We start from the raw sequence: 22,877 nt of genomic DNA, 5'->3' as shown, positions 1-22,877 counted from the left end.
GACTCTTTGACATTATTTCATGGAAGGTGGGTCAGCTGCATGTTTGAAAGTTCACACGTCCTCTTGAGTAGGCTTTCAAGCAGAAAGATATGGGGAGCAAGTTCAGGCACAGCATCTGTTTCAGAAGCAGTCACCAAACCACTGGTTTGATTTCCCAGAGGATGGCTTCAAAGCAAGATCACAGTAAGCTCTTGGGACTGGATCAGGGGAAACTTTCATGTAGATGAACAGTGCCATCGATCAGTAGCTGAGAAACCAGTTTTCAGTAAGCTAAAATGTTGCTGGGGCTGTAGAATATCTTCTTGGGCAGTTCATTTTCAAACTCAAAAGTTTGTTCTGCAATCTGACCTGAAGACTCTACTCCTTTTTAAAGGGTGGGCAGTTTGTCTTCCCAGCTGCAGTATACCTGCAGCTTAATTCTTTTGCAATTACGAAAGGCCCCTGCTGTTTCCTAAGTTTAAAGAAATGTTTAATTAAAATCCTGTTAAACCACGTGCCCCTTTTTGTGAAAATACTTCTTTTTTGCTACATTCTTCCTTCTGTTGCTGCCATAATCAACTGCTTGACATCGTAGTTCGTTTTGCAGGGAATATCTTTTAAAAAAAAAAAAAAGGAAGAAGAAGAAGATAAATGTAGCTTTGCATACCTGATTCTAAAACAAGGGGCAGATTCTGGTGACTGTCTTTGAAGTCTGAGAGATTTTTAGTCTAGAGTTTTGTTTGCACTTTCCAAATATTCCATAAAGCTATGTATGTGTATTTATTAGGGCTGTGCGAAGCTTTGATCTCTGACTCAATTCAGCCCAATTCAGTAGCCGAATCTCCGAATCTGAATCAAATGAGAGGACCCTTTAAACTCTGAATTGAATCGGAACCCTCCAAATCGATTCAGAGAGATTCAGAAAGATTTGGAGATTTGGACGTAGACACAGCTTTAAATGTTTTTTCTACATACGTCTAGGTAGCAGCCACGGCTCATGAATGCTGTGATGCTGGGGCACATGAAGTGTCCCACAGGACCATGGGGGGCTCCCCAGCATGCTCGGCAGCACACCCAGAAGTGGACCAGAAGCACTTCAGGGTCCGCTGGGGAGCACTCTGGGGACCCCCCTCACCCGTGCGCTCCTGGCTCAGTGACTGGTGCCTGCTAGGTCTGGTGCAGGGGGCAACTGGGGTGCCCCCACAGCTCATCGCTGGGGTGGCGGAGGGGGGAGTTCCAGCATGCTCCCTGGCAGACCTGGAAGTGGACTGGAAGTACTTCTGGTCCGTTTCCAGGTTCACTGCCGAGCACGTGGAGTACACCCCGCACTCCTGTGGGACTTTCCATCCGGCCCAGCATCGCAGCATTCACAAGCCGCGCCCAGTGCCTTGAGGTATGTAGAAGAAACACTTCAAGCTGTGTCTATGGCCGAATTGCTGATTCTCCAAATCAGCATCAAATCTTCAGACTCGGATTCAGCCGAATCGAATCAGGGACAGTGACCCGAATCAACTAATTGAATCACTGTCCCTGATTTGGGCCGAATCCGAATTGAAAAGGGCCCACTTCTCACACCCCTAGTATTTATACATGTAATTGTAAATTTTGCCAAAGATCTGATGTGTGCGTTCATATTCCAGCTCTACATATGCGTATTCTGTTGGTTTCCAGTTTTTTTGTGTTGTCGGTGGGAATTGTGCTTTTTATTTCATGTTCAAGGAATGATACCTTTGAAAACAAAAAGCAAAACCAAAGGCTCTGAATTATTCTTCTTCTGTACCTGACCCTATTAATGGTTAGAAAAATGTTTGGTAAATTCTGTGTAGTAGCAGGCCTTGTAGCACCAACAGCAAGCTGCTGGTTAGCTCTGACCATATTCATTTTAGTGCTAACCATTTTTGGAGGTTTTATTCTTTTTGTATTTGACACTTATACTTATCTAGCAGAACAACAAAAGGCAGATCACTTTTTATTCCTGAAACTGCCTGCATTGAAAACCTACATTTCATACATTATAAAATTGTAGTTAAGTGCATATTTATTTATAATTTCATTGTTTCATGAATTAAAGGCAAAAATGAACAGTCCAATTAAGAATGCAGAACTGATGGTTGGATTCTAAACATATTAGATGACAAAATCCTCTCAGCTATAAACGTTAAAGCAAGGAGAAAAAATATAAGAGTAACTTAGTCCCATGTTTAATATACCACTACAAGCCAAAATACTGTGATTCGGCTATTGATTTGTTTTTTAGCCATAGGCAAGTTGGTCGGTCTCCTTCAGCCTTCTTGCCTGCAAAATGGAAATTGCTTTTGATTGTTGAGGGATCTAGTCAGGAGAGGTTTGTCTTACTAGAGAGTTTTTTGTCTTATTTGGACAGATATTATTTTGTCTTATTGGAGAGTTTTATCTTATTTGGTGGCTAGAGACAGCATTTTGGAGCACCTATACATGTGCTCCGGGCTGGGTGGGGGCCTCTTGGGAGCTGCTTTAATTAAAGCGCCTGCGGCATCTGGTGTATCCTGTGTCCTGTGTTTCAAAATGTGGGCAGGAGCACTTTAGCTAAAGCTCATTTGACAAGCTTTAGTTAAAGCATCCCCACAGCCATTTCAAAATGCGGGATGCTGAATGCACAAGATGCTGCAGCATTCTGATTAGAAAGATTAATAGAGTCTGCTCCAATGCGTCCTAATCGGAACGTGTTGGACCATGTGTAAAAATGCCCATAGGTCCTGAACCCACCAACTGGCTCCCCAGTTCTGAGGGCAAAGATCTTGGGACTTTCAGACTCATTTCTGAGCAGAAACGAAGCCAGGATTTCCTTGGCTGAGCAACACTAACAGTGATACCATCCCCATGGACCATTTGGATTGCCGCAACCATGAAGCCTCTCTAGAAAGCAAAACTGCAGTGCTTTACTTGGAAGACTTGGTTTCTAGAGCCATGTGAATAATGACTCCTTTAATTTGGTAGCCAACCTGAAAATGCACAAGTCACCCCTAAATGGCAGCAAGAAGTAGTGAGGTGTGGTTCTCAGTCTTACATATTGCAACAGAAGTCCTCCTGGCCACTTTGCAGGAAGGCATTGTCAGTCAGACTTTCATGGCATCCTCTCCTCTGCTGAAAGGATGATGACAGGAACATTTGGGGGGGGTGTCTTAAACTGAGGACTATGACAATCCCAGTGGCTCATAGATACAGGCCTTCAGCAGAAGAGGTGTAGAGTATAATGAAGTCTGCTCTGCATATTACACTTGTACCAATTAAAGACAATTTGTTTTACAAACTGCTGCAGTTAAATCACTGCAGTTGCTTCCTTATGTTTGTTTGTGCTTTCTGTTTATCTTGTTTAAATGGATTCTGACATGAGACAGATTTTCCTTTTTTTTTCCCCAGCAAAATCAAGAAAAAAACAACTATTCATGATGAGTCCAATGAGAGTTTTCATTTTAGTTGAATTTTTAAACAACACCTATTCCCTCTGACTTCCTGTGCCTGAAGAAGGATGCTTGTGCCCAAAGGCTTGTAAAAAACAATTTTTTTCAACTATTCATTTGGTCTAATAAAAGATAAGGCATTTACCCAAATAACCTTGTTTGCTTAGGAAAATACTGAACTATAACAGTGCGGTATTTTTCCCCTCTTTAAAGTCAGAACTGTTTTGGGGGGGAGGGGTTCTTCCTCAAAACTGCACTGTTCAGCAAGTTTTACTATTGGCTGGAAAAAAAATTAACCCAGATCAAGAAGTGTCACTACAGCATGATGTCCTTGTCTGTCTTCTATACTGAAGAACTGTCGTATATGGGATGTTTTCTGTTAGCTGTTAATATATAGCTTCCAAGTGTAAAGTGGGGGAAAAACTGAAACATTCACTGCAAGCATGGGATGCAAACTTAGGACCTTCATGTAAAACTGTTAAGGCAAGAAATTATTTCATTTCCCCCATCCTCCTCAACTTTGGGCATCCTAGTCTGGGTTTTCCCTTCTTTAAAGACTTGGGATGGAAAAACCATTTGCTGTTTTACACAGCATAGCACTGTAAACGCTGATCATTAGTATAAGTGATCTTTATTGTCTGATTTATCATGTGCACTGGGCATGTCCACATGTGTATTAATGCACTTTTCCTAATGCATATTAAATTTAGAATCTCCAATGTGAGGCACCAAATCAATGTGCATTAGGCTGCCATAATATGCAATAGCGCAAACGCATGCTTTTTAGGTGACACTTCATATGCAGTAGCCTGTTTTACTGTGCATTAGTGTAATAGCATTTTTTTTTACACAACACTTTAATGCACAGTAAAATAGGCTACTGTGCATTAAAGCGCACGTGTAGACATGCCCACTGTGATCTTTGCTGCTTCTTCTGCTGCTGGTATTAGCAGAGTCCTTGTTGATGTATAGTCTCAACTCAGTAGTTTCTCATCTTGAGAGCTTTTGATTAAGTTCGGAGTCACCTTCTTTCACAAAGCTCTAAGGTTGTTCCCTGTAGAGGTCACAGTCTGTCCCTTATTAATATTTAGGGTAATTATGATCTGGGACTCCAGCATGAGGGAAGTAGCCAAAAAAATCCCTAAATTCAGTTCGTGGCTCTGGAAGTGTTTTGCTGTCCTTTTGCTTAGTTCAGTCAGATTATCCCTCTGATTTGGGTGCTTAACTTTTGAGTGCTCAACTTGAGACGCTTGTGTCTGACCTTTCCGACTCCTTCACCCCTCCTTAGTAATGATTTCATCGTAGTACCTTGGTTTGATTCTTCTCTAAAACTGCAGTTACATAGTACTTACCTACCTCTGTAGAGCTGGTTGTAAGGCTTTCAGCTTTTCAAGTTTGCTGAATGAAAGATGACCTATAATTGCAAATGTTGTTGCCCTAGTTGGAGTTACCTGCACCTCTGACCTATCTGTGGCCTTTTCAAGGGCACTTCACGTTTAAGTTCTTTCTGGTGAGAGGTTTCTCCACACACAAAGGGGATCGCATGACCTAAATTGGATTATATACTGATTTCATCAAATTAATAGGTCTTGGGTAGACGAGATCTAGTCCGTGCTGATTTCCACCTGCCTCTACCTCTCCCCCCATCCTTCCTTCACTATAGGTCAGTGTTGTATTTTTGGACTATAGGCCTACATCCCTCTACAGAGCTCAGATATCTGATTTATAATGTGTTTCTTTAAATCCATCCTTATGTTCTGCAAACTGTACAGAATTCATCTGCTTGATGAAATGATAGCTAGACTTTCAGAATGACAAGTTTCTCCATTTTGGAAATCCTGAGATATTGCATTGAGCTAACAAAAACCCCAGGACATTTTTTCTTCCCTTTTAAAGGCTGACTTTATAAATCAAATACAGTCTTTATTTTTATTTTTTTTCACTTGTGCCAGTGACTGTAATAGCATCTCAAGATGTCTTACCTTGCCTAGGATATACTAACAGACAGGATTGTTTTACATCCTTTCCATAAGGGTAACATATTGATAGGCATCTGTAATAGCCCACTGATAACTCTTGTTTACAGCTGCATGGCTTTTACTCTAGTTTGGATAATCATTAATAGATCTGTACTTGCCTCAAACTGGCTTCTCTTTTCCTTTTCCTAATAACTATGTTACTTAAAGTAGCAATTTAATTTTTGAATCAAATAACAGCCTGTTACTTTTGCATTCTGAAATACTGGTTTTGTGTTTATTTACTTTGACAATAGGATTTTTATTCATTGAGAGGGCTTTTTCAAATGTAATGACTAGATTAAACTAGTGTTGAGTTCTTTCGGGAGCCTGGGCTAATACATACTCATATATGGAGCTCAAGAAAAAAACTTACTTTCATACATACCGAAAGTTGAAAATCTTTTTTCTTCATGTAATTTGAACATTTGTCCTTTTCTGCCACTCAGGAATGTATTAAGTAGTCAGCTGTCATTTTGAACAGCCTAGTTTCATACGTGTTGGGGGCTGGAGTTGGAGTGCAGGATGTATTTGGTTAAATTTACAAAGTTACAGGATGTATTTGATTAAAACCGAGAATTTGTGCCGCTTTTCATTAGTGATATCAGGAATGAGTTATGGTCGGCTTCTGCCGTAAAGATTGCTATCTGTATTTCACTTACTCTGTCAAAAGTATGACTTCTGGTTGCATAGTAGAAGATGCCAGGAACTCAGCATGCCTTGGTGTATGTAGACTTTACCTTCAGAGTTAGAAGACTCAAAAATTTGCATGTATTAGGCCAGTAGCCATTTTTTTTAAGTGATGCTGGCAAGATATTAGTAAATCCTTTACCTCTTATGAATGCCATTTTAAAACTGGAGATGGAGAGTTAAAAATGGAGTGCACTTTTTAGGATCTTTCTCTTCACTTCCAGAATTTTGCTCAGACTTGACAGTGTCATTGGATAGTCTCTTGACACTTTTTCATTCTCATGCAAAACAGTGCTGCAATGTTTGTTTAAACACTTCTACCCTGATATTTGTGTTTCTAAAATCTTCTCTGTTTCCATTTTAATTACAAGCATTGACAGAGGGTTTCTGTAAGGGTTGCTCTGATAAAAACAAGTTAGTAGTATCCATGTTGGCTTAGAAATAAACATTTTCCTGGTGTTTGTCTTTTTTAATGATTCAGTTTTTATTTTACTTCTCTGTTTCTTGCCGTTAGTAATTCATTCTATTATAGCAATTAAATAGATCCGAATGCAAATAATCTTTGAGGTAAAACCACAAAAAATTAGTGTTTTTGCCTTCTGACTCAATTCCATCACTGGTTGGGGAAAAGTCCCTGTGGTGCTAGTGGCATTGACATATGACTTCAGTTATATAATGGAATACTGGCCACGCAGAGCAGATTTGAAGGATTACTTTGAATTATGCTCCTAAAATGATGCTTCTGAGCTTCATATGACAAAGCAGAAAGAAAAGAGTCAGAATTTGGTTACAAATATTTAATATTTTTATTTTTGTTCCCTTTAAATATTTGAAGCTGCTTAGCTTCTAGATAATTATGCAGATGAGTTGCAGTTAGTGCTACTGAGTGACTTGTTGGGTTTTTTTGTTCTCTTTTCCAGCAAGTCTGTGTCTAGGTCTATATACAGGGTGTTTATAAAGTCCTTGTACAACTTTAAACTTCAAAAACTTTGGTTATACACATGATAGAAGCAAACTGTGAATGGCGATTGAAAGCATAATTCATTATTTTTTTAGCATAGTGTAAGCTATGCATAGGATAAGGATCACAAATGCAATTCATGAAATCATTCAACAGCAACTGGAAAACGCTTTCTAGGAGTTGGACAGTCAGATTGAATGATGTATCATGAAAGATGGCAGTTACGTTGAAGTCTAGAAATTTGAGCTGTATTGTGCTAAAACTTAATGAATTATGCTCTTGGTCACTGTTTACAGTTTGCTTCTATCATGTATACATCCAAAGTTATTAAAGCTTAAAGTTGCACAAGGACGTGTTAAACTCTGTGCGTGTATAAAGGCAAAAGTCTTTGTGTGTGTGTGTGTGTGTGTGTGTGTTATGTACACACACACACACACACACACACACACACACTGACTATTGCCTTTCTTTTTCATAATTGCAACAATTTTCATCTCTAAATTCATCTTTGTCCTGCTCTCTCAAACCAGCCAGAATTTTTTTTTTTTAATGTAACCACTTGTAAGGCTCCTTTATGGGCTGAACTGAAAAGTATAGAGTGTACAAGAACTAAATTCCCATCAGTAAGCCACTCTAGAATTATCCAGCTTATATTTTTATGGAAAGTCATTACTGTATTTGGTACAGCAGGGTCTTAAAATCTACCAGCCATTGCCCCGGATGACATTTGAAACTACGTCATATTGTAAAATTTAAAATTACTTTGCTCCTCTTGCAGCTTGAGAAATGACTGGAATAAGCCATTATACACAATGGTTCAAAAGAAAATGGGAATTGTGCCTGCTTATGCTAGGTCTAAATTTGGCCCTATGTCTTTTCCCATTACATCACCCTACACAAATATCTCTGTGTATGCTGAGATTTATCTTTTTAGAAGCAGCCCATAGTTTTTTCTCCCTACAGCCTCCTGAACTTTGAAGAATGAGGGTTGGGTGGAGAGGGTGGGTTTTTAACAAAAAGATCAAAGCAGCTTTGGGTGACCCCAGAAGAAGATCTAATAATTCACTAGCTAACTCGGGCTTTGTTCCATTGGGAAGTGAGCAGTGACTTCTCTGACATTCACTTAAAACATTTTTTGTGCTTGGGGAATAACAAGTTCTGTCCTGCAGCGCTCTGTTTCTGTAATTCATACGTGCCATCACGACTGGAATGTTGTTAGTGTCTAACCAGCACTTCTCAACCATTCTTCTGCCAGAGCATTAACGATTGCCAGAGTATTGTCAGGAACTTGAGAAACCATGCCTCATACATCATTTTTTCTTATTTTTGTAACACTGTTTCTTTGTAGTTAGAGCGTTTTCTAAGCATATTGTATGCTTGTCTAAATTAGCCACTTTGGGCTTAAATGCCATAAAAGATTTTTGACCCTAGAAACAGGGTTTGCTTCTGTAGTATCTGTAAGGCAAAAAGACTTGCGTTCGCTTACATTGCAATTACCTAGGAAGGGCAAAGGATTGGATCCTGTTTAGTCGCGTGTAAATTAGAGGTTGATGATAGGGTGACTGCCTTTTTAGAAATGGAAAGGCGGGACGCAAGCCCACCTTCCCCTCAGTGGCATGGTTGGAGCAGAGCTGAGCCGAGCCCGTGGAGGGCGAGGGAGGATGTGGGCTGCGGGCTGCGGGCTCAGGGCTCCCCATCCTGCTACCCTCCCCCCAGGAGCCCCGTGCCACCATGGCAAGGTGCTCCCTCCCTGCCCAGCAGCGGCAGGGGGCACATCTCTGCACCACTGCCCCTGCTGCTGCTGGGTCAGCAGAAGGTACCTTGCCATGGTGGCATGGCCAGCATATGGCACCTGGCGGCAGCAGCATCAAGCTTGTCTGCCTTCCCATGCCAGGTCCTGCCCAGTGGGCCCTGGATGCCTCTGGGAGAGGGCAGCAGTGTGCAGAGCACCGATCCCGCAGCAGTCAGCCCCCACTCTGTGCACAAGTCTTGGGGGGCATGTGCCCCTCCATGACCCACTCCCCAGGAGTGTGTGTAGTGGCAAGGAGCTAGCCCTACTGCTGCCCTCTGGACAAGCCGCACATGGCTCTGTCCCGCTCCCTGGCTGGCCCAGGCAGCCACGCATTCCTGGGCCGGGCCCCAAGCATCATGCACAGTCTCAGCTGGGCAGCACACACTGTCAGCCTGCAAAGGAAATCCATATTTCCCATGCTTTTCTGCAGGGAACAGAAAACCAGGACCCATGCATGACATTACAAATTCAGGACAAATGCTGAGTCCAAGAGTCATGTAGCCTGGGACTGGGACTTGATGTTCCCATTCCAGGAAGTCCCACCCAGCTAGGGACAGGCTGTCACACTAGTTGATACGATGGTGACATAGCTAGCTGTCTTCCAGTCTTTTCTTTTTCCTTTGGTATTGTGGTCAAACAGAAGGGTCAGAACTCTGTTACTGCATCTCCCACGTTCTTTGATTTCTACCGCAGGTGTTAGTACGCTCTAAGTTGCTTTTTAGCAAGGTGCAGGCTATAGGGAATCCTTCATTTAGATTTTGTGTACTCCTAAAGTCAAACAGAATTTGCTGAAGTCAAACAGTTTGGAGTACTCAGTGACTGACCAGCATTATTTTTTTGTAAAGTTGGACAAATATAGAAAAGTAACTGAAAACTTCCATTTTAAAAGCCCCGCAAAAGTTAATCTTTTCTTCTCCCTCTGTCAGCAGCATTTTACCTTAATTTTAAAGATCAGAGCTCTTTTTCATATTGCATTTATTTTATGCATTTAACAGTGCTTTGCTTATGGCCAGGTAGTTTTTCCATTTGTTTAACCTGCAAAAAATCTTAGCGGAGGGGAGAGGTATTTTTAAAATAAGAACTTGGGATTTAAAAAATGCAGAAATTGACAGAACTGAAGTAGGTGTAAAACTATAAAAATAATCTAGATTTTAGGTTGATCTTTTTAAAATAATATCAAATATACATGGGCATTCATGAGTTGAGGCTGAAATCTCTGCAGTATCTAGGCACAAAAGAAAAGTTGAGAAGCAAGCTAGCCACAATGGATGCCAACAAAGTTAATTTTACCATAGGTGGACCCAAGGCATGAGTTAAGGCAGAATAACAGTTGCTTGCCAAGACCTCTTTGATTTTGTTAAATTGATTAATTGTTGGGGGAAGCAAAATTGGAATTTATTCATTGCCTCCTTTTTTGTTTAGTTTAATAAATCTACTCAAAATCTTTCATATCTGTAAAATTAGCAGTCTTTGAAATCTTTTATGGATACTTTGTATGCCCTTTTGGAGTAGAAGGATAAACCGGTGTAAGTAATTGGAAACCGTTTCAAATCTGCAGAGACAAGACAACCTGAGCAGGGTGTGGGGACCCAGGGCAAATCAGCCTGGCCGTGGCCCTGCCCACGGATGCGAGGAAGCCCGTTGCTTATTGGTTCAGTCTACGCAGTTTAGACTAACCTGTGAAGTTTAAATTGATTCAACCTTGGGCTTTTTGACTGTCTGTACTTAGGCTTAAAGACTTACTGGTTTAGATAGGCAGGAGCTTTCATAGGCAACCAACCCACTTTGTTAGATGGTCTGAACCACCTTTTGGAGGAGATGCACAATGTGTGTATTTTGATGATAAAACAAAATGGGGAGAACATCTTAAATTTTGTAGCCATCCTTATATCTTTGAAATTATATTGCAAGTGGTCCCTCCCCCAAAGAGCACAGGTGTTTTATCACGCTGTTTATTGTATGAACTTGTGAAACTTGTTTTATTTTGAGGGCCCCTCTCCCACCCCCAAACTCCTGGAGAGACCCAGTAAGACTTTAGGACTCTGCAAACCCAGTTTCCCCCTTTAATACTGTCATTTTTTTCCTTCCAGTTACCAAAATGTCCACAGATGGTGGTTTTGGCGCAGCTGGCAGTAGCGATGCTCAGCAGAGTCTTCAGTCTTTCTGGCCTCGGGTTATGGAGGAGATACGAAATCTAACAGTGGTAAGAAAGTCTCAGAAAACTTTCAGAAAATTTCTAGTATAGGAGGACTTACAGCATTTTTCATAGCACTGAAGTTGTGAGTATCTGGTCACCTGCTGCGTTTGGGTATGTACCAACAGATCCCATTGAAGACCACCACAGTGATTGTGCAGGAGTATATCAAGGTGAATCATGGTTTTGTCATGACCCAAAGGTCTGATTTTTTTTGTGTGTGCTTCGGCACTAAGAATTATCCCCGTGGGTTTGCCGCTTCATTGCACAGAGGAGTTCTGCTGCGCAGAGAACCCGTGTGCAGGGGAGTGTTCCCGCCACTTTGCAGCGATCTTTAAAGGGTGCATTTCCTTTGCAACACAGAAATGCACAGTGCAAAGAGTTCCCGCTCATTGTATGCAAATTTGTGCCCCGCAATTGGCTAGTTCTAAATTATTCACACGTGGCGGCTAGCGATTGGCCTGCTAGCCGTATAAGAGGCTTGAGCAGTTTCCGCCCAAGCTGAAGAGGACTCCACATCCATCTCGTGGGGACTGTGGGTGTGCGCGGCAGGGTAATAGAAACCCTGTGTGTCGCTCAGAGGAGTTTGGCGGCCTGATCCACCGCCCACCTCTTCCCGTCTTCGAACGGAGCCTACTTTAAGACGTAACGATGAGTTTTATGCGCGCTTGTCCTGGACATCCAGAGTTTGTCTGCGTGGAGCCTAGCAAGCTCCACGTGATTGTTCGTGTTCTGTCTGCGTGGAGCCTTGCAACCTCCACGTGTGTTCGTGTTTTTGTTGTAACCGCAACTCAAGCAAGTTCTCAGCCTACACCACGACCATCTCGGTGAAAGTAAAATAATCTTAAAATCAACCGTTACGTGTCTGTGCCTAATTCTAGCTCGGTGACCTCCCTCTCCGACCCGGCCTGCCTGGGCTGCTGGCCACAGCCCGCGTGCAGAGCGACGAAAGCGACCCGGGGTCAGACCCGGCACGCACAGGTTTCATGCACCTTTATATAATAACTTAAAATGTTAGAGCTTTGGGCTGTAAAGTTTGGTCAACAATTATTTCAAATACCTAGATTTGTCAAAATATTAAGCCCAACTGAAACAAATTTCACAGTTCAGTGAGACATCATAGTTATCCATGATAAGAGTATTGCAATTTTAAACTCAAATCTGTTAGAAGGGAGACAGTGTTTGATGGAAAGACTTTTTATTGTACTGAGAGATGCTGTTGGTTTCCTAAAGGGCATTAGAAATATTTAAAAACCTTTGGGAGAAGTGGGAGTGAGAAGATTTTGGAATGATGTAGGTAAGTGCAATTATTGTCAGGTACTGGCTGACCCTTAGATCAACTGAAGGTCAGGAGATTGGAATATATTGCATAACATAATACATAGCGTGTTCCTCACTACTCTTGGTGTATTCCATAATATATCATATGCAGGTCAAAGCGCTTCCAGATTTTTACTGGAAAGCTGACACTTTCTAACTGTACACAGTATTGAAATGTTTCCCAGATTTGAAAAAAATCTGTGGCTAAAAGATGGATTTTTATTTTCTCTTTCCAGAATGGGGTTTACACTGTGTCATGACTTGGTATATTCATATATACGTTTTTATACCGTTTCAAGTTTTATGAGCAGCAGCATTTAAAGCAGATTTTAGTACCAGTGCTCAAGGTTTGGGGGGTTTTTTCCTTCCCCCTACTGCACTAGCTTTTCGTCACTTGATAATATCACTTTTAAAACCGCTTGTAACAGAGACTCTGCTTTCTCTTAGTTCTCTTATGCATTTAATGAAATAAAGTGAGAAAAATTACATTTTTGCAACTTCATTATTTAGAGTCTAAACGCACACACACCACTTTTAGGTTATTTAAGGTTGTGAGCTCATTATTAACCTCTTGTTCAGTACATTAATAACATCTAGATGTTTGCAGACTAATTTTTTCCCTTGCATTTTTAAGGACATATTATAATTGATATCTAAGCCATGGTATCAAAGATAAAGGTATCTCGGAGCCTAATGACCTACACAATTGTCTGTGTATGAACTAGATGAATTTACTTTGGTACGTAATCTATTAATGTTAGTTTTAAGATCAAAATTGCACACTGAGAATCTCTCATATCTACTGTTTTGAAGAGTGTAGTATACCCAGTTTAAGGTCTAATTTTTGATGTATTTGAAGCTTTGCAAATGAGTGCATTGTTTAAAAAAACACAGTGCTACCTTTTGTCATGCACTCAAATCATTTAAAGCTAAGTGTAATTTTGACACACACATTTTAAAAATTTGCTTGTAGATGGAATGAGAAGCTGAAATTTCAGTCCAGATTTTTTCTTTAAAATGTAAGTGGAGGAGAAAAGGGGCCTGTAACAGAAATGCCTCTTTTTAAAGAGACTGATGCCTCCATTGTAGCATTATAATAGTCTGTCTTGTCCTAAAAGTGCAGCCTTTTTTTTCATTGCACTTCACATGAGAGGAAGGCTTGATTTAAAGATGGGTGTTTAAAATGAAGAAACCTGTTTTGATAAAGTAGTCCACAAAGATAAAGCTTTAATCATATACACACCAACTCAATTCAAGAAGCAGATTTAGAAATGTTTATGCATAAAGCAGAAATAATTACTTTGTACCTTTAGTATATTGAGCTTGTATGTGCAAGAGCTATAGCTTGCCTTCATCTCTGTGTGGTAAGGCTTTATCCTACAGTTTATCCAGTATGGCAATTGAATTTTTAACACTGCTGTCATGTGAATCTGTTTATTGCATTGCAAGGTAGCAAAATGTTGCATACCAAATTGTATCCCTTCTGCCTGAATGAACATTTTAATGAGGACAGTGCAGGCGAGGGGGACAAGGCTGGTGGGGAGGGACAATTACTAACTGGTCCTGCACCTTATCAAGCACAGACATTACTGTATGTCTTGTCATAAAGCCAATACACAGTGTGCCACCGTATTTGTGTACCTGAGCAAATTGAGATTTCATTTATATGTATTGTGTAGCTGGGGTCAAAGTAGTCATCTGAGGTACAAACTGTTCTGGTTGCCTGCTGTTTGAGAGGATCTTTAATTTCTCTTCTTGTGCTTTTGCAGTGTGCAGATTTTTAGCTATTGTTAAAGGAAAATAGGAATACTATTTAAAAAAATCCTTGAGATTTCAGCCTCCCTTATTAAGCAAAGAAGAAAAATGGCATTATATTCGAGGACTAGTAGAAGGTCTGATGAAAAATGCATTATAGCTCCAGAATTAGAGGCTTGGTGAAAACACTGAGACCTATTTTGGAAAAAAGCAAAGATGAGGAATTGTTAGCTAAAGTTTATTTAGCTGGGTAGCAGCCAGACAGCATGCCTACTTCCCTTACACCAAAATTAATGCAAAAGATGAGCAGATATCAAAGAGCTCTACTACTTGTTTGTAGGTATAAAATTTTCCCTGCAAGTATATCTTAAATTTAAAATATTTTTCACATATTTTATAGAAGCTACAGAGCAGATGCACCGCTAAGAGCTCATGCAGAGGACCCACATATCTTCCCAGAAGTTAACACTAATTGGCAGCATTCTCAACTTCAAAAAATGTGAACACTCAAATTAGCTCCTCAAAATTGAGGGGATTTGCCTATAAATTCCTACAATCACTCTTTTAAAAAATAAATTCTGTTTTGATCTGTCTTCTGGTTTTCAGCCTGCCACCTCTCCCTCCTAGCATTGTGTGTGGGTGAATACTGGTAGAAAATTCTGTTTAAAGGCATACCAGTGGCAGATTTGTGGCCCTTTGTTGCCCTTGTAGGCTTTTTACCCAGCCTCATATCATTCTGGTCCCTAATAATCACCTGATATACTCCAGCAGCTTCCCCCTAGCCTTAGGTAGGGGCCAAGGAAGATCCCTTAACCTCCATAAAGTTTCCTCTCCCTGTGCTCTGAAGGGTGCGAGGTGCCTGCTATGCTGTATTGCACCTTTCATGGGGCTCTTCCCATGCCCTACAGACAGTCCAGGCTGCTACTTGCAGCTCAACATCCTTTAGCTGCTGAAAGGTGAAACTGCAGGCAGCTCAATCAGTTCCTGAGCTTTTTCTGTGGTTTGTAAGCACCTTGCAAAATAATCCCTAATTTGTGGTGTGAAACAATAATATCACAAGCATTATGCCCACTGCATTAGCATTTCCTTCCAATCCAGCAGAACAGAGGCAGTCCTTTGTAAATGAAAATGCCTCCTGCTGCCCTGCTAGTAGAGCCAGATGCACCCTCTCCTGTCTCAGTGGAGGATGGCAAATTTTTGTTCTCTTTACTAAGAACATTTGCACTGACATCTCTCTCCGGGGAAACATGTTTCCTTTTATTACACCTAGCAGGTTTTTTTTCCCCCCCTTAGCTTTCATCTGGAAGGGAGAAAGCATTCTGCAAAGCACTTTGTGACGAGGGATGGTGCATCCCCTCCTCTGATGTGTAGATACTGAATGCTTATCAGTGTTTAAAGGCTTCAGGAGAAACATTTTTTTTCTGAGCAGGGAAAAGGAACACGGGGAGGTGTTGGGGGAAAGGGGGTTACATTAGAAATGAAGTACAGCTAATCCCTTTAGCATTGGAGGTTTCTCTCTGGACATAAACCCTAACAGGACATTCTTGGTCCTCTTTCTGCAGGAATGGGTATAATTGCCTTCTTATTGCTTTCCTATAGGCTGTGTATATGCCAGATGTTCAACAGGGCATGGCAATTGGACCAGTTGCCAGTGGCCTGCTTCCCCCTCCAGACCGTGACCTTTGTCTGTGAGCCAGCCAGCCGCTTCATTGGTAAAAAAAAAAAAAAAATGGGCAGCCCATTTGTAAATGGTTTTTATGCCACGTTGCCATCTGCTTCATGCTGAAACTGGCAGCTGGCCACAAGTTCAAGTAAAGGGAAGAAAACTCTTGGCCCCATGCTGGCAGCCAATGCTTGTTTTTCTCATCTTCTGCATCTTCTTTCTCCTGGTCCCTTTGGTGAATTTGTTCAACACTTTCTGGTTGTCTAAAGTATCCCAAATGAATGCACTTGTTATAAACAAGAATCAGCCTAAAATGCAGTGTTTGGAAATGGCACTGGTATACAGTCACCTTCTGGAATTTGGAAAGGGATTCGGAGCAAGATAAACAGGTACGTACCAGCATCTGCCTGAGACACTGCTGGCTGTATAACAGTGAGAAAGGCAGCGAAAAGTGGATGAAAGGAAGAGCACAATATGCTGAATAGTGGCTACTATACCTTGGACAAGAATAAAAATGACCACCTCTTAGAGGGAATTGTTTGTGAGCTGATTTTGATTCTTTGTAGTTCCACTTCTGTGCTACCTTTACTTTGAATTATGTGTTGTTTGAGATTTAATAAATCATATTCCTGTTGTTCTCCACAGAAAGACTTCAGAGTACAGGAGCTCCCACTGGCTCGTATTAAGAAGATTATGAAACTGGATGAAGATGTGAAGGTAAGTTCTTGCTTTCTCCTTTACATTGTGAAACAAAACATGCAGTTACGAACACTTTAAATGAGTAGCATAGCTTTCAATCCCTGGAGTACAACATTTAATTAAAAAACATTATTGAACAAGTCTGTTTGAAAACTTACAAGAATTAAAATGCAGCATCAGCTAGTATAGAACAATTAAGCTGATGTCGGTATGAAAGGCCTCCTGTGGAAACTGGAGTGTGTTTTTTGAGAAGTGCTCTAAAATTGTGTTTAAATATTTATCTTTCAAAATAAAGTAGCTGTTTAATACAAACCTGTCTACGTACTTTACATGGCAAGCTCCCTTGTCTGTTAGTATCAGAGTGCTTAACAAATGTTAACAAATTGATCTGTAAAACACCCTGCGAGGAATGTAACAGTGCATAGGGAGCTGAGACATGGAATGCGACTTGGCAGAGGTTAAACTGGGAGGTATGATAGCTTGTGAACTGAATCCCAATTCCTTGCCATAACCAATAGACTAACCTTCCTCACAACACATTAGAGATGATTATTTCTTTCCACGTAGAAAAAATTGCTCAGAATGCACTAGATGTCAAACTCATTTTGCCATGGGCCAGATCTGAACCCACCTCCAGTGGTGGGATGAACAGCAGTGGGTGGGGTAAGGGTGTCAGGGAGCTACTAGGATTAATGCAGCTGTTGCTACAATACCACTTCTGAAAGATGTCCCAGGTTTCAGCTGTGGGTCCAGGCCTCAAATTCGCAGCCTTTCCAGGAGCCCTGTGAGCTGGATCACATGGCTCTGAGGGCCAGATCTGGCCTGGGTGTTTGACACCCTTGCCCTAGATGCATTGACAGCTCCAAAACCACCAGCATGGAGGCTAACATTGTTAATTTTGCTACATACTTGATGAATTTCACAGTGCTCATCAAATTAAATTGGATGACATTTTTTATTATTCACCTAGACTGTAAAGTCTGGGCAAAAACATGTAATGTTTTGAATATAGACTTTCTGATGCTTTTCAGTTGTGAGTCCCATCCATCCATGTGTCCTGCCCAGGCATTTTTTGGAGTTTTCTTAGTTCTGCTAGTGTCCTGGTGTTGTCTGTCACTTTTCCAATCCTCTTTTTGTGTTTGTGGTTTTCATTTTTGCAAAACTAATGCAAACATATTGACATCTTCTTAAAAATGCCTGACAGTTAAAATGTTTCAATTATTAGCCTAAAACTTAAGCATGTTAAATGATTTAGGAAGGATGGTTTCTGACGTAAGTTTTAGGTCTGAAACTCTGAAATCTTTAAAAATGAAAAATCAATATTCAGCATGTGACTGAGGAGAATGCTGCAGTCTCCCATATGCGCAGGAAGTTATACGTAGAGCTGGTGAGTAAAAATGATGTTTCGTCTTGCATAATAGGAAAAACAAAATGACAATAAATATTATGATCTTTTCTGATTAGACAGCTAGAGATCTTTTTGCTTTTATACTAGAGGTCTCTGAGATGCTAACTTCCAAGGACTAAATGACTTGCACTCTTCTAATGAATACCACCTGTAGGTTAAGAGAATCTTTAACATTTAAATAAGCTCCATAAAAAGGTGTGTTCTTTGTCCATCTGTACAAAGGAATCATTCTTTTCAGCTTTGAACCAGATTGAAACCAAACCTCTTGAGTCCCAGTTCACTGCCTTACCCAAATTAATGCCAAATCCAATATAATGAAGGTAAAAGCGAGATGGAAAACAAAAGATCAGTGGCTTTCATTTAGTAAGGAGGAGATTATCCTGGGAAATAAGTTTAATGCAAAGCTAGATAAAGTGAAGCAGAACCCTTTAATAGAAAGGGAATTTGAGCTGTATACAACTAAGAAAATGGAGCTTGGTGCGGGTTGCTGTGTTTTATGCTGCATTCATTAATATGAAAGTGACTTCCTAAATAAATACTGTTAATAGTCTCTAACTGTAAGGACCAGATTTTGAGAAAAGGCCTCAATGTAACCTCTGAATTTCTGCCATTCTCTTCATGTGCAGAATTTTTGCCGTGCAAAGCTGGTAGATGACTGGCTACCCAGTTTTACATATACCAAATACCACTTGCAGCTGCAAGTTAAGGGCTTTGTGAGCACAGTGTTCCGTGGCTTCTGAAACTTGGCCCCAAAATGTCAGTCATAACCAAAATTTCCACAATGCCTATCGTATTGTGCATGATAAATCGGTCTGAGGAAAGTGTGAACTCTGTTATGGATTTTCCATCAGAGTGAAAGAAGGAACCTCTCAATCTGTGACAAGAAGCCTGTTCACCATATGAATTATTTGTGGTGTTTCAATTCCAGTTGTGTTCTTGGAAGATTAAGACAGACGGAATAAAACTTTTTGTGTTGGCATATAGTAATCCAGCAAGCTGAGCAATGAAACTGATGCTGCTTTATTAAATGCTCTTTCAAGGAGAATTGCAGCTGACCAGTCCTCCTATTCCTGTGCTAAGTTTGAAACTAGAAGCCCTTTGGACTTTCAGATCTTCCAGTGAGAAGCTCCAAATGTGGAAATCCCCTAAAACTTCCAGATTGCTGTGTTAGTCACACATAGACTATTTGTTAATACTACAAAACCTGGAATTCCAGGGTTTCTGTAGTACAGTAGCACACTTATTGATGAATGAATAAAATGTGTTTTTCTCATTGCAGATGATTAGTGCTGAAGCTCCTGTGCTGTTTGCCAAGGCTGCTCAAATATTCATAACAGAATTAACGTTACGGGCATGGATACACACTGAAGACAACAAACGCAGGACACTGCAGGTAATGGCAAAGCTACTCCTACTTGGTCTTGAGCTGCCATGCTTCTTTTCTGACCCTTTACTTTCTAAATGTGCACCCACCTTTAATGGGTATATATTCATCTTTTTATAGTCTGATATTTATGGTGTATCGAGACCTCGTTATGCATACAACTGCACTTCTTCAACTGTGCTTTCATTCTTGGGTTTCCTTTCTCTGCTTTTATAGCAGTTAGCTAGTAAATTGTGGTCTGTGTAGTTGTTTTGGAACCCCTCACTTCCTCAGTCTTCACCTGTATTCATATTCATAGATTGTAAGGACAGAAGGGACCTTGGAAGATCATCGGGTCCAGCCTCCTGCATCAAGCAGGAATGCCCCCTGCACCATGCAATGTAGATTGGATTCTTTCAGTAATGTGCCTAACACAAGCAAAGTTAGGATAATGCACAATCAGAGGGAGTAGCAAAACTCTGTAAAGATAGAAACCTAAGAATTGTCCCACACAAAACTAAGCCAGAGGTCCCTCTAACATGTCCCTAGGGATAACCAGTGTTGTGTGCATTAATCATCATCACTCCAGGCCTCAAACCACAGATAATTGTGTGACGCTGGAGCCATGCTGGATTCCTTGCTTCACTTTGACAGGCAAATTGCCACGATGGTAAAAAGTGGCATCTAGTTTCAAACCAAAACCTCCATTCTCTTGGAAGTGCATCTAGCCACTCTGATTCTGCCTTTCCATTGCTGCCAAGTTAGGCTAATGAAGCTTACTCTGCCTGAGCTTGAACATCTTCAGCAAATGAAGTCTCATGATTTACTAAATGCAAACAGCACTCTCTTAAGCAACAAGAGCCAGCACAAGAATTTCACACTAATGTATTTCAAAGTCCAATAACTCCTTGTTTGTTTCAGAATCAGTTTAAAAATCCTGATCCTAATCTTTAAGGACCTGAGTTAATTGAGGCCTTGATATCTTGAGGACTACCTCCACCTCCACAGCAGCTGCCATTGCAAAACAGCTGCTTTCCATGTGGACTGCGCAGTTGGAGAAACACAGCTTTAGCTTATCAAAGCATTCTTAGTGGACCTGAGTTATGGAAGTCCATGGCAGAGGAAATTAGATTGAACCCAGGCCTGACTGTTTAAAAAAAAAAAAATACAAGAATATATCTTTTTCCAGAGATGTTCCTTAAAATATACACTGCCTGGGGAAAAGAGAAGAAAATGTCTTTCTCGCACTCTTTCTTCATGATCATTGTTTAGTACTTAAATGCCAAGATGATACATGCCTCAAATGCTTCAGATAACCTGAAGTGTGAGGCCTGATAACCCTTCTAATTTGTTCTCCTAGCTAACAGGAAAAAATGCAGGTATTTTTAACTCAATCACGTTGTGCTTATCACATGTAGAAGTCTCTAGCTTCAGTAAATTTCCTTCACTTCTCCTAGTGTTGAAATAGGATCTCCCCTTTTTGTGTAAACTCTTGAAATCAACCCCACTCTTTCTAAAGATGGCGTACAGGTTTGGCTACTTTCCAGCCATGCATTTCAGCAGTTTTTTATTCACAAAAAACATACTTACTTTTAAAAAAAGAAAAAAATCCGCTGCTTTTGCCCTTGAGCTTTGTCAGGACTTGACTTAGTGCTCTCCAGCAATGATGGACAGCAGCCTAACTCTTGTCGGTTCAGATTCTCGCTATCCTGATGTGAAACTAATCTTACGGTTACTCTTCAAGTAGTGCATAGCCCTATCGCCATCTAAGGTGATAAGTACTAGTAATTTTTAGGGGATAATGTCATTTCCAACAGCCTCCCACAGTTGCCTTGGGCTCTTTTCTCCTTCATGGTTTTTTCTTCTGATGCATTTAGTCTGCTGAGTCTAGATCTTATCTTTTTGTTCTGCATGCTTTCTCGTAACCATCTCCATTGCCATCCTGCATGCTAAGTCTGTTCCTTTAATGTTAATTGGGATGCTTCTCTCCAAATAAGACCCTGTAATTCCCAGTTAACTCCTTCTCCTTCACTCACCCTCCCTCCCTGCCCCTGCCATCCCACCTCTCCCCCTAGTTATGTATTCTTCCACTCTAAAATATTTTAAGCAGTCTCCAGGCTGTTGCTGTAAACTTTGCTCTCTTTATGTTTCTAATTCCTCTTTATGATGTCACAACACTACCACTTGTGTATACCCCCTTGAGAGAATATGGAATATAATCAAACTAAATTCGCCTTGTAAATTAGTGATTCACTTGCACTTACACTGGATTTGGCTCAAAAAGTAACTAGCAAGAGTAGTCTCTTACTCGCCCCAAAAACAACTGTTGGAGGTTGTTAATAGTATTGATGCTTGCCTCATTAAGTGTTAGCCCAATGCAGTAGTGAGATAGATAGTTTAAGTACAGATATTTAGTTCCATAATGGCTACTATATAGTATCCACTTAACCTGCGTGGCAATTAGTATACTTAAAGAGTGCACACTAGTAAATCTGTAGGAGCCGTTAAATAGAAACCTATTAAAAGACTGAATTTTACAGCATCAGGAGTATTGCAGAAGAAGGACTGTAGTCCATCAGCCTGGGGTTTCTGAGGTCCAAGTAAAAAGTTAAAAGTACTATCCAGTTTGTGGTGATCTTTATTGCATACAAAAATGATTGTCAAGTTTGCTTTTTTATCGTGAAACTAAACTTTTTCTGCATTACTAGATAAAAAGGAGTGAAATAGTGGAATGAAGATTGTATTCGGAGCTTTTTCTGAGTACACACAAGTTGTTGATCTGTTACTAATTTGCCTCTTGCTTTGTTATGTTGCAGGGTCTCAGAATAATGTGCTTATAGCTAGCTGGCCAAGCTTGCAGTGCCCTGGCTAGCCTCTGCTATTTCTCTGATTCTGCCTTTGAGTGTGATTTGACTTGACATAGCTAGCACGCCAGATCTAGTCCAGAGTTCCTGGGAACATTCAACGTGTCAGTGGGCAGAATCCAATTGATTTGCGAGGAATATCAAGGACCAGAAGAGAGAAAATGAGGCATTTACAGCCTTTGTCCCCTGTTTAGCAAATCTACAACTGCAGGCACCTTTAATTGTTGATAGCTAAAGGAACTGGTTAAGGGTAGCCACGGATATCTTCCAAAATAACAATATCCCTGTATCACTGCTGAGCATGCGTGAAGTAAGGGGGAGCACACAATGGCAAGGGAGTTGCACCCTCTCCCATCATAGGCCCCTTACCATGCTGCGCAAGCTTCCCATGGTCTGGGGCAGGTGGCAGCTCTAGCCCGGGCCTACCTGGAGCCATGGGCACTGCTTGCTCCCATCCTGTACTTGAATCTAAGATGAGTGGTTTTCCCTCCCCCATTGTATGGGGGGGTGACCTCATCTTGGATTCAAGTAAATATGGCAATGAGGAAGGAAGGAGGGGACACAAATCCCCTGGCATGAGCAGAGGAAGCAGAGAGGGTACAGGTAAGGGAGAAGGCAGTAACAGCACACATGCCCTGGCAGAGAAAGAGAGAATTCTAGGGCTGGGTTGGAAGGAAGGTGGGCACATCAAGACCTGTCATGGGGAGGGAAAATGGGAAGTAGGCCCCTGGCAT

General features: G+C 41.0%; 1 protein-coding gene across 3 annotated transcripts in view; it reads left to right on the top strand.

Annotated features, from left to right (window-relative positions):
* The window catches only part of NFYC (nuclear transcription factor Y subunit gamma), a 59,861-nt gene that overhangs the window by 20,561 nt on the left and 16,423 nt on the right, over positions 1 to 22,877 (top strand). For all 3 annotated transcript variants that reach the window (XM_019487938.2, XM_006274815.4, XM_019487931.2), the window contains 3 exons: positions 10,968 to 11,080; positions 16,455 to 16,526; positions 19,196 to 19,309. In XM_019487938.2, coding sequence (XP_019343483.1) covers positions 10,976 to 11,080; positions 16,455 to 16,526; positions 19,196 to 19,309 — 291 coding nt within the window. In that variant the 5' untranslated portion in view covers positions 10,968 to 10,975. The remainder of the gene's footprint in view (positions 1 to 10,967; positions 11,081 to 16,454; positions 16,527 to 19,195; positions 19,310 to 22,877) is intronic.

The sequence above is a fragment of the Alligator mississippiensis genome, chromosome 6 (genome assembly GCF_030867095.1).
Source record: "Alligator mississippiensis isolate rAllMis1 chromosome 6, rAllMis1, whole genome shotgun sequence".
Taxonomy (NCBI): Eukaryota; Metazoa; Chordata; order Crocodylia; family Alligatoridae; genus Alligator; species Alligator mississippiensis.
Note: the sequence above shows the minus strand (reverse complement) of the source record. Positions and strands in the feature narration are given on the sequence as shown.